The sequence below is a fragment of the Cetorhinus maximus genome, chromosome 21 (genome assembly GCF_964194155.1).
Source record: "Cetorhinus maximus chromosome 21, sCetMax3.hap1.1, whole genome shotgun sequence".
Lineage (NCBI taxonomy): Eukaryota > Metazoa > Chordata > Chondrichthyes > Lamniformes > Cetorhinidae > Cetorhinus > Cetorhinus maximus.
This window is the reverse complement of record NC_135899.1, coordinates 60951936-60964838: the sequence shown is the minus strand read 5'-3', so window position 1 is coordinate 60964838 and position 12903 is coordinate 60951936. Positions and strand designations below refer to the sequence as shown.

The 12903-nt window shown below is 39.5% G+C and overlaps 1 protein-coding gene across 1 annotated transcript; it reads right to left on the bottom strand.

Annotated features, from left to right (window-relative positions):
* Positions 1–663: 663 nt before the first annotated feature.
* Positions 664–10428, bottom strand: LOC144695899 (gap junction alpha-4 protein-like). The gene is made up of 2 exons (XM_078566976.1): positions 10305–10428; positions 664–4480 (listed from the first exon to the last, which is right to left on the bottom strand). Exon 2 carries the CDS (start codon positions 4462–4464, stop codon positions 3391–3393), a length of 1074 nt encoding a protein of 357 aa, XP_078423102.1. The 5' UTR covers positions 4465–4480; positions 10305–10428; the 3' UTR covers positions 664–3390.
* Between the last annotated feature and the right edge of the window lie 2475 nt (positions 10429–12903).

Here is a 12903-nt window from a genome sequence, read left to right as displayed (position 1 = left end):
CTGTTAATTGGCCAGCCAGCGTGAAATTGCAGTCGGGGGCCGATCGCGGGCGGTGGGCTTTTTCCTGGCCGCTCCAGGGCCCACCCGCTGCACCTGCCCAATGACCCGACAATCCTGCCCATTATCTGGTCATTATCATGTTGCTGTTTGTGAGTGTTTGCTGTATGTACCTACACCACATGGACTGCAGCGCTTCAAGAAGGCAGCTCACCACCACCTTCTCAAGGGCAACTAGGGATAGGCAATAAATGCTGGCCTAGCCAGCCAGCCCACATCCCGTGAATGAATAAAAAAAGTTGTAAATTGGCTGCCATGTACAGTACAACAGTGACCACACATCAAAAGTAATTCATCGTCTGTAAAACACTTTGAGATGTGTGGTGCTGATATAAGTGCAATCTTTTTATTTTTTCTCTATTGATTTGGGCTAAATTGAAGATCTAAGTCTCAGAGGGTGGTACTGTGCTAATCCTCTGCACTGTTTGGTCCCTGGGATCATATCACTGTGTCAATCTCAAATAGAGTTCTGTGGGAACTGGTGTCCACTCCAATCAGGAGACCTGCTTCCCAGCTCCGAAATTAAATCCACAGACACATAAGGGGTTAAAACATTTTTGATTACAAAACCAGACAAAATAAACTGCAGAAATTGCATGACTGGTATTTAATTTTTAAAAATTTTATTTTGGTCAGCAGTTCAAATGGCACCAAGAATTAAAATAAAATTCAACTTGTACAATACACTTTAACAAATAATTGATTGAATCACCTGATTATTTACAAAACTAATAGTTGTCTGCTTTTCCTCCAGTTCTCACATTTCCGTGGAATGGCTAGGATTGTGTGACGAACACAATGAGTTAAACTTGCTGGAGGTGGTCATGAGTGTTAGCTCAGATTCCAAGAGTCTGGTCACACACGTAGCCATTTTTATTTCTTGATGACCTGTGCAAGGCCCCTTCACTCTTTAAGGTTTGCCATTGAAGTTTATATCAATTTTGCCTTATTCTGTTCATGGAGTTTTTTTGCTGAGAATATGATGCTGACTTGATTGTAATTGTTTTAGCTGACAGGAACGTAGTACTTTGCTGAGAAAAGTGCTGGTGTGGGATTTGCTTCTGTATATTATAACATACCTTAACCATAGAACTTTCACTGGAGCCTTGAGGCTTGTGGTAGCACTTTCAAATTGAAATTATGCAACAAATAAATCTATAAATAAGGAGTAAAGTATGCCATTTTCTTAAGAAATGTGGTGTGAAGCTGTCAATTATTTCTTCCAATTCTATTCCATAATATTCAAGATCACTGCCTTGAGGTTACAGAATAGAAAATGTGCTGTATTTAGTAAAGATTAAAAAAAATATTATTCAGAAGTCTTCGTGAAAGGCCCATGGTATGGTGCATCATCACATTAGAAAGAGATGAGCAAACTCAACAATAGGTGACACCACATTTGGTGAGGAAAATACTGCAGACTTAAGGGGGAAGGAAGACTGATGGAGGTGAGAAGTTCCACAGTTTTGATGTATTTGGACAGAACGAGTGGGAGACATTGTAAGGAGTTTTGATTTGAACGCCACAATGCTGGGAAGGAGGAAGAGCACATCTTCGGAATTGAGGGAAGGACACGAGGTACAATCTAATTGATAGTAATAACACGGTAAATCAGAAGGGAGGTGCTATCAGAGAGTTGGAGACCAGGGGCAAGGGAAGGATCAATTATTAAAAGGTGATAATTTTTTGTTGTTTTTGAATTGCTTCATAGCAATCCCATATTAATTAATGCCTGTGAAACTTTCACTTTCTTTTAGTTGTCTTGTTCTTTAATACATATCATTTTTACCTTGTTAAATGTGTAGAAATATTTAAAATGACTTATACATACAGTACTTTGAGTTGCCTGCCTGTACTATTTTATGTGTCTATTTTACATTAGTTATTACAATATACACTCAATGCGTTGTATCTCAATAACCAACCATCATTTACTTCTCAATAAACTTAGAGTAGAATGCCTTTTTAATTATTAATTTTGTATGATAGTCATCACCAGCAGAGACTATGGAACACACTACAGTCTGCAACTGCACTGTCAGCATAAAACCGATCCCACCAAAGAATAATAATTCACACAGGGCTGCCCAGACAGTAGGTGCAAGGAATTTAATCTTGGGGTTCTGACCAAGGTGATGGTTATAAAATGCCTAATCTTTGCTCTAATGGTTTGTGATGCTTTCAGCCGGTTTATTGCCTCCCAATCCCTGGTGAACCAAATTCCCTAAATCAAAAACAAAGCGAACGTTAAAACTGATTAGACAATTTACATGATGCCATCTTGACTTTAATTGCTGTTTTTTTTTCATATTTTGGTTATATTGAAGAATTCTGCAATTCTAAAATATGCGCAAAACTTATAACTGGATATCCACCTATTCACGGTCATTGAGTGGAAAATCTAACCTGTGTCTTGATTGAATGTAACTGAGACCATTGGTAATATTATGTTGTCAGCACCACATCATGTATCATTCTACTAGTGCTAATAAATAAAATCTATTCGTACCAAGCTTGATGTGTGTAATGTCATTAACTATCTACTGCTATTCATTAATTAGTGATTACTCTTTATTGAATTGTCCTCGACTTGATTGAAATACTCAGTTTTCTCTACCTCGAATGCGCTAATGTATGGGGATGGGGGTGAGGGGTGGATGGTACTAAAATGAACTCCCAAGACTACCTCAATCAAACCCATTTTTGCATGCCTCTGGCTGGTTGGTTACAGAGCAGCACTGGCAAAGGCCTGACACCAGCTGTCACACACTCCAGCATCTCAGTCAGGAAATGGCACAAGACAGGCACCCAAATAGGAGGATGAGAAATATATTTACAATATGGATGCCAAAGAAAAGAAAAAAATATATAATTAAGACATCAACATTTTTCGACAAACCTTTTCTTGAGGGTTACTGGCACATACTGGAGGAATGTGTGTTAGTTAGAAACGCATTTAAATAAAACCTTAAAGGTGTGCTGAATAGCCCTGTTTGCTTAAAACTCATTGCTATGTTTCATTCAGTTCAAGGGCATAATTCAACCTCAGAACATCAACCAGGAAATCAGAAAGCTCACAGTAAGTGGGAAATAAATTACAAATGTGATAATAATTCAATGCAATGATTGAGTCAGAGACATGTATTTGTCCACTATTCAGCACAATGGCATCCATCTTAATACTGTACCTAAAATATGTCAAGTGTGTTAAAATTCACCTTGGATACTTATTCAACTTCTCTCATAAACTATTTCTAAAAATCTGAAAAACCGGTTTGTCAGACAAAACCATTCTTAGATATTGCTCATTCAGAACTTGATGTTCACCTGAAATCAGATTGCAATGTCATTGTCCCTTCTTCTACTGCCTACACTGCTGACTGGACTAACTGGCCTTTGCTCTTGAACTGAGTTTTGGTCTACTTTGTCAGGGACTTCTCTAAAGAAGTTAAATGGCTGCAACTGCCCTTGTGGTGTGGGATTGACCTTTTGGCCTGCCAATATCTGCTCCGTGTTATAGTTCGTCCAATTCTGCTCAGTAGAGGACTTGTTGCAGCTCTGGTAAGGTCCCTGAGTCCTTTCCACAGGTGGGTACATATACTCTATTGGTATTGACTCCTTTTCAATGTAATGACCTCCTGGAAAGTCAGATGATTTTAGATAGAGTTGTTTCTTGGAACTGGTCTGAATGTTTCTGATCATACACTTGGCAATGAGGTGGAACATTTCCAGAAAGTTTAGCAGGACCGATATCAGAGCTACCACAAACATAAATAAAATGAAGATGGTCTTCTCTGTGGGACGAGATATAAAACAATCTACTGTGTGTGGACAGGGTAATCTTTGACATGCATAAATGGCAGGCATCATAAAGCCATATAAGTACCACTGACCAAATAAAAAGCTCAGTTCAAATGACATTTTGAAGATAATGCTGATTGTGTAGGTGCACATCAGTGCTCCCCTAATTTTGACCTTTCCTGTCTCATCAATGCTATACTTTAACTTTTTTCTTGCAATCTCTTTTGCAATAAGTTCAGTTTGGCTGTCTTTGCTTGGCAGGGACCTCAGTGCCTCCTCTCGCTGCTTCAGCTTTTCTTCCTGCCTCGATATATGCATCACATGGCCCAAGTAGATAAGTGTTGGCGTTGACACAAAGAGGATTTGCAGCACCCAGTAGCGGACGTGTGAGATTGGAAAAGCCTTGTCGTAGCAGACATTCTCACAACCTGGCTGCTTGGTGTTGCATTTAAAGTCCGACTGCTCATCGCCCCACACATATTCTGCAGCTGTGCCCAGGATCAGAATCCGAAATATGAAGAGGACAGTGAGCCAGATCTTGCCAATCACGGTTGAGTGCTCCTGTACTTCATCGAGGAGTTTTTCCAAAAAGCTCCAGTCTCCCATCTTTTGGATCCCTTTCCTGTCAAACATAAAAACAGTCACTCATTGTCAATCATGGGTAATGTTTTTGCATTAATTCAACTACCATCACATAGTCCAGAAATGGTAGTTATTTAACCTTTAGTAGCCAGTTGTACTATGCACAGAGGCTAATTTTGGCAGTGTGTTAGTGTAACTTGCATGATAGTGAATTGTCAGTCCTTTCTTTATCGACACCAATTTTTATTTCCATTGAATGCCTCATTTTGTAATTGGAGTAAATGTAGGGATTTGATCACTAAATTTATAATTCAAGAGCAGATGCTGTAATTTTATTAGGAACATAGGAATAGGAGTTAAGCTTCTTGAACCTCTTCTTCCATTCAGTTAAATCATGGTTAAATTGTAGCTCAACTCCATTGATTTGCCTTTTTCCGTAACCATTAATACCCTTACCTGACAAAAGCTCCGTCTTAGAAATCTCATTTGTTTCAGCCTCCACAGCTTTTTAGGTGAGAGAGTTCCAGATTTCCAATAATATTTATGTGAAAAAATGCCCGCTGACTTCACTCCTAAATGACCTAGCTCTAATTTTAAATATTACACCCCCTTGTTCTGGATTCCTGCACCAAAGGAAATAGTTTCTCAGTATCTATTCAATCGAATCCTTTTCTAAACACTATGATTAAATCATCTCTAAACCTTTTAAACGCAAAGGAATGCAAACCATAAATATGCAACTGGGCCTCATAATTTAACCCTTTAAGTCTTGGCGCAACTTCAGTTACTCTGCCTTGAATTCACCTCCAAGGCCCATATATCTTTCCTAACATTCGGGAGGGAAACCTGAACTCTACTTCAGGTGGCGTCTGAACAAAGCTTTGCACATCAGATGCATCACGTCTTCACTTTCGTATTCTGAACTTCGTGAGATAAAGGCCGACATTCCATTAATCGATGAGGATTTCATAGCCATTTTTGAATCTCCGCAAACACAGTAATATAGTAGTAAAATGTATAATTATATCCATTATTTTTTAATGTAACTCAATAAGCTCGATGGAAAATTTCTAATTCAAAAGATTTAAGAAAGTTTTAAAGAGTAAGGAATTCTTTCACATTTAGATGATCAGATGAAAAGTTTTGCTTTTTTATTGCTCAGGATGTGACATTGAGTCATAGTTCCATATGGTATTCTGATGTCAAACGTGCCAGAGGAAGATGAAATCTATGAAATTTGTTGTGTACAAAATCAGGCCTTGGTTTAATGAACCATCAGAAACATTTATATTCTTCAGACATCATTCATGGAAAGGTAATGGACCCCTTACAAACCCTTGTTGTATATATTAATGTGGAGGTGTGTTGATGTCAAATATTAAATTTCAATTTCATCTGCTGGACTCAAGTATGGAACTTTTTAAAAAGGGCAGTTTCAATTGTTAAAACAAAAACGTTCTCTTTAGAAGTCTGCCTGATATGTCTACAACTGCAAGTTTGTCAAGCTTCTAGAAGTTTCCAATGTGGATTACAGCTAAGACATATCCTGTGGAATTTCACACCTGCTGATGTCAAAGATCTTACTTCAAAGATGGACTGAAACTTAAAATGGCTGTCACCATTTGTGTCACTGTAGAAGCCACATTCTGTGCTGGGCTAGAGGTGGACAGGTATGATGGCTGTTTTGGAGGTGTTAATATATTCTTCCTGGCTCATTACTTGGAAGAATGAGTCATTCAGAAATTCTAGCTTGGATATTTTTAAAAAATCACCTAGGCTGTAACAGAATAGCCAAGGTCTATCCAAACATGAACTAATGAATTACCTTCTGTGGAATACTCAATCAATATGGAGAGAGAAGTCATGTAATTGGGATCAACATTTTGAAATGTCTTGTATTACAAAACCCTGCTTGCTAAGGGCAGTCTAGAGAAGGAACATTTGAAGGCAGCAACAAAGCTGCTTGCCTCTCTCTATCCCTTTCAACTAATGTGAACTCCGCTTGCTTATAGTATACTGTGGACAGGAGACAGAGAAATTTGAAGACTTCAAATTCCAAAACAGCGTTTTCAGGAAATAAAACAAGGATACAGCTTTAAGAATTGCCTTAGCTGTGAACAACAGCAAAGGACTTATAATCAGGGAACTCTTTATATCGTTTAATCCTTTTAAATCTTTTATTGTTGAATCTTAATTTGGCCAAAAGACAACCTCCTCTGCTTTGTAACGTGTGGTGTGTGTGTGTGTGTGTGTGTGTGTGTGTTTACCTTTTTTAATTTATTTACCTGAATGGGGTTTTAGCACAATAAAAACTAACCCCTTACTCGTTTAAGCTCAGGTGAGCCTGTTGGGCTGAGTTCTTTGTAATCAATGCACAGATAGTTAAGTACATACACTGAATTGTCAAATTCGTTCTTGTAAATTTCAAAAAACCCTGTTACGATCAACCATGAAGTGGCAAAAAAAGAGGGGAGTCCTTCACCCCATCCTCACTTGGTCGTAACAGTATGTTCATTATTTTTGCACATTTAATATTGATGCTTCATATCTTTAGTTAAAGTAAATAAATAATTTACAGCTACACTCTGTATTTAATTTATAAGATTATATAGCATGAGAATACTTTAAGTCCAACAAGTTCATTGCTGCAACTATGATTGGGTAAACAATAAAAGTAGCAGAATGCAGTCTCCACATTGTAAAGGACAAGGCTTGCAAATGGGATCTACTGCTAAACTGTTAAGAAAAAAAACACTCCAATAAACCTCCAATTGTAGCAGTTAGCTGTTTAACCGCACAAGCTGTTGTTCTAGTGAAATTGCACATTTAATTGCATTTTTTATATTGTTACTGTCAATCACACACAATCAAACTATCATAGGAATGCGCAACACTTGACAGTAACCATCTCGTCCACAAATAACCTTTGAGTCCCTCTCTGGGAAAGAACATGTTAATTAATGTGAATTGATCACTTTTGTGTATCACTGAAATTGGGCCAAGCAGTGTGGAACCTAACTTTGAATTCAACCGTAAGAGAGGCTGAACATTCACTCTCAAAACAAGGTTTGGGCTTCAATGCTCTCCCTTTCTGTGCAGCATTGTTTCCCACAGTTGTACATTGTGATGATGCTTTTGCACCATACACCCATTACACCTGGGATCTATATCTGTAACTCTCAAGTTATTTTCACTTGACTGGTTACTGTTTCTGAGGCTGTGGAAAGCTTTAGGTTTATTTTTAGGAGTTGAAGAATTAATCTTTAGGCAGTTCCCTCCAGTGAAAGTTTGATTCTGGTGTTTCTCAAAAACTTCTTGATTGTGTAAATTCTCTCAATGTATGATTGATGCACACCATGTGAATCAACCAACACAGCCTTAAAATTAGGTTATTATTATACAATCATAGAATGATACAGAACAGGAGGCCATTTGGCCCATTGTGTTTGTGTCTGCTCTTTCCCAATTTTTTTTTCATTTTAAGTGTTTATCCAATTCCCTTTTGAGTTATTAGTGAATCTGCTCCCACGACCCTTGCAGAGTGCGCTTTCCAGACATAACAACTTGCTGATGTATAATGCCTCTGGTTCTCTGTTAATTGCCTTAAATCTGTGCTCTTTGGTACCAGCACATTAGTCACTGAAACAGTTGCTCTTTATTTACACTCTCAAAACCCTAAATGATTTTAAAAATCTCTATAAAATCTTCTCTTAACCTTCTCTGCTCAAAGGAGAACAACTCCAGCTTATCTAGTCTCTCCACATAGCTGAGAACCAGAAAGGTTCTAAATCACGGAGTTGTCCGAACAAACACAAATTTTGTCTCTGGTTCTTTTCCTGCTTCAAGTAATTTTGCTGCTGTTCTCAAAGGATTAATGGAATTAATCACACTGCCATGTTTCAGCATCTTTTGATGAAGGCGCCTGCTTCAAGTTCCCTCTTTTTTTATTTTTCATTCACGGGATGTGGGCTTCGCTGGCTGGGCCAGCATTTCTTGCCCATCCCTCAACTAGGGATGGACAATAAATGCTGGCCCAGCTTGTGATGCCCACATCCTGTGAATGGATAAAAAAAAAATGAGGGTACTTGAAGCCAGGCGCCTTCATCAATAAGTGATGAGGCATGGCAATGTGATTAATTCCGTGGTGCGAAAAGGGTGTGGCTGGAACTATGGATAATTTAGTGAAAAGCCTTGTGCTTATGGGATTGGAGGCTTGAGGTTTACTCTGAGCCCCACATACAAAAGATTGTATGTAAAGTTTGGAGAAGTTCTGATATTCTTGAGGTCATGGAAGGGTTATCCAACAATGTGCATGAATGGAACAGGTGATCAGTTCTTGCTTCAGGAAAACATTCTCAAAAATAGTCAGAGTTTACCGCTGAATGGCTCTCTCCTTGATAAAGGGCTGCTCTTCATTGCAGGGAACTCCTCCTACATAGCTTGCAATATATGATCTTGGAATTGAGCTTCTCTCAAAAAAAATAGAGCCAGCCATAAGGGCAACTAGCAGTCCTTTAATAATTGTGGGTTCCTGCTAAGCCGTCCCCAAGTACCCAGGTTCTCTCCCAGCATATCATGTGCTATGTGATGAAAGAATTATTATTGAGCTGTCTTTGTAAAATGACATGATGATGGTTTGTAGTCCTCATTGCACAGCTCACTGTGCTAGATGAATATTATCCACTCAATGTCCCCTCCGCCAAGACCACTGCTGTAAAACTGATGTATCTACACAGCCCTGCATATGGAATTGCTATCAGCAAGGGCATTGCTTCTATCTCAACAAATGGCAATGGTAAATTTGCCAAGCTGTTTGTCAACTTTTCCTTTGTGTGGAGTCAGAAGTCATTGCGGTATGGCTCATGCATGAATAAAGCACAAAGGAATGATAGATTTAATATTTCTTCATTGTAATGAAAGCCAAGGTGGTGACTGGAGTTAGCCTGGCAATATAGAAATGCTGTAAACTCTGTGACTTAACATTCAATCCTCCCCATATTTATTCTGGTCAGTATTTCTCACAGTGGGAATAGCTGCATTATTCTTTGCTAAGGAAGAGACTCCATCTGACAATTACAGTGGTCTAAGGGTCTGCTTTTCAAATTCCTAGGGACTCCCTCTAGACCTTGGCTCACTCCATTCCTGCAGATATTAGCACACACCCAGGCATTACCCACAGCAGCCCCCCCACCCCCCAACACCCCCAACACCCCCAACTCCCCCCTCCCCACCACGTACAAAACTGACACATTTTCAGGGACCCCTTGTAAGTGTGGATATCCTCCAAAGAACTAACAACTGAAAAACAGTACTGAGCACCTGATGTTATCATGGGACAGAAATCTCCTTTTAAGATATTGCACATCAACAGAAGGAATGTATTAGTAAATTAACAAGACATGAAAAAAATGTAGAAGTTTGAACACCTCGGAGACCCCCCCCTTAAGGTTTAGAAAATCTAAACAACCTGTTTTGTTATCAGTTTCAAAAAACAAAAGAAAAATCCTAATAAAGGATTTCAATCCTACAATAACAACAAGTTCCTCCAAAATAGTGACAAAGACTTCAGCATGCAAAATTGAAGAAATTGAAGAAGTACAGTGTTATAGCTTCTATTTATCTCTACCTGTCAATCAAATATAAAAAGCACGGTATTAGTCTTTACATATTTACCGTACAAGGGAAACCCAGTTTTTAAAACTATGAAAGCACTTGAACTTTCAAGCCTGTGGAGGCACAGTAATTCATTTCTTCCTTCTCAAAGAATTCCTTTCAGGCTGTTCTGTAACACTAATAATATTGTCTTATTGAGTATGCCATCCTTCATCCACTAATTTAGCAGGGAGTAGAATTCAATAACTTACCAACAGTACGTTTAAAAAAGAGACAGGACGCTGTAACTTGACACCCAGCCTCCAGGGTTGTAATGCTCCACTTTCTGAGAGTTGAAACATTTAAAGGGAAACCTCCTTCAACGTCACCGCTGATGTCCGCTGCAGAACCAGAAGTTATATTGTTTTTAACAGGAGACGTAGTAGAGCAAGAATGTATGAGTCCTGTATGGCTGATTGTGTCCAGCAACAGGAAGGAAATCACCACCATTAACAACATTTGACTAATTCTCTCTGGATGACAGTTCCAGCAACGCTAACTGTAAATCCTGTAGCTCCAGCGTCACCCTCTGAGCAAGCAGCTCCGAAAAAAAAGTTTGATGGCAAATATTACGGACCCTTTAATCTTTTGTTCTTGAATCCAGCGTTCATTGTTGGAGAGGGGCTTCTGACTCAGGTGTTCAGAGTCCTTACAGGGGGGTTGGTAGGGGTGATAGGAAGGGGGTTGTTGGGTTGAGGAAGCTCACTCCGATCATAAGGCAGCCTCTTGCTTTCTGAGTTTAATCATTGACATTGTGAAAATCTTGAGGTTTCCAGCGATGAAGAGCCAAAGAGTTAAAGTTTACCAAGCGCTCCAGAGAAGTCTCAGCTGATTGGGAAGTATATTGAGGTAGGGATGATTAATTCAGGTCACCTGGAGTTGATGCTTTAGGAAGAGAGGGCCCATGATTAGGAGAGTTAGGGGAATCAGATTGTTGAGTGTCTGAGAGTCAAATGATCTTTCCTCATTTTTGATTTTCCCTGGGTTCATATACAGCCTGGAAAACATAAACTATCCCATGGAGAGTTAGTCAAATCCCCATGGCAGGGAAATAGAAGCTGCAGATGGATACTGCCTTGGTCTCTCAAGGAACTAACCCCTTCCTCAGATCAACAGCTTCACATGCCTTACTAAGCATGGCTATTTGAAGTTTGTATATACTGTTTAAACGAATGAACACAATGCTACTCATGGCATAAAAATAGCAGGACTTAAAATAGCCTGAGATTTTAGCTCATATAAATGAAGTTGTGGGAACAGATGTACTTGGCAAACTCAAAAATATCAATGAGAGTGGTCATCATCCGAGAATAACATCCAATTGCTGAGGGTCGATTGCTCCAACTGAGCAAAAGTGACACCTCCTGAGTTCAAGTACCAAAGATCCCAAAAGCACTCCAGGATTATATATTCTTAATTGACTTAATACGCATTTGTAGCTTGGTGGATGCTCTTTGCTGCTTGTTGATCGGTGGTTTTTTTTGGGGTGAGGTTTGTTTCCTAGGTTTGATGGCTGTTGCTGAGGCAACCAAGTCAGTGCTTTATTTACATCTAAAGAAGGCTATTTCCCGAGCGCAGATGTTGCCCCTGTTGTTAGCCACCAAGAGCACATGCAGGTTTGTGTGTAAGGTTGCCTGTCCAGTCTGCGGAGCTGTAATAGTGCCCAAGTTAATTTGGTGCCTCTCAATAAAACTCTAGAATTCGCCCCCCTGCCTCTCTCTCCTCCTTTATGACAGCCTTTAAAGCATATCTCTTCGGCCAAGCCTTTTGTAACCTGTCCTAATATTTCCTTATGTGACTTAAATGCCTTGAGACATTTTACTACATTAAGGTGCTATTGGATAGAGTTTCTGCATTGGGCACTGTAGGGTGGCCGAGTTGCCTATTTGTAATAGCGTTCGAAGTGCAGGCGCTACTTAATTGAAAATATTAAGTTTATACACAATATACTCAGCAGCAACCACACGTGTGCTTTCAGCTTCAACTCTATCTCTACACTAACTGTGGAAGTAGATTGCTCTCCTATTGGTTCCCATAGATCATGTGATCTTTCCTAACACGTATTATTCTTAAAAGTACATTACACACTAAAAAAACCCATAATTACTACATTCCTCCCCCTTTAACTCAGCTGTACATATTATATTTACAAGTAGATATTTTTCAAGACAACATAATATTTACACTGGGTAAGGAATTTACAAGTTCAGCCTTTCAGGTGGTTTTCTGATCTGTGTGGAATGTCGCAGCTCCACAACTTCAGGATCTTTGTCAGGAACCTCCTTTTCTGGAGTTGCCTGAACATCAGGTGCTTCGGTGGGCACTTGCTGTTCTGTATCATCAACTCTTACAGGAACATCAGACATGTCAGTTCTGGGGTGTGCATCTTCATTAGGAAGCGCAAACCCGGTCATGGTCACTGGTGGAACCAAATCTTGATGATTTGTCTCTCTCTTCCTTATGTGGTCCACATTTTTATGGGTGATCCGGCCTTCCACCTCCACTTGGTAAGATAGAGGTCCAGTCACTAGACTTATTTCACCCGGTAACCACTTTGGCCCTTCCCCGAAGTTTTTCACGTATACCGGCTCTCCCACAGTAAATTTCCTCTCATGACTATGCCAGTCGTGTCTAGTTTTCTGGCTACCCTGACTCTTTTCCACCTTCCCCTCTAAATTTGGCATTTTAAGCTCAACTTCATCCTAAGACGGTGTTTCAACAATAACTCTGCAAATGTGACACTTGTTATTGTGTGAGGGGTGGTCCTGTAATGAAAAAGAAAGCGTGCTAGCTTGGTGGCCAAGGAATCAC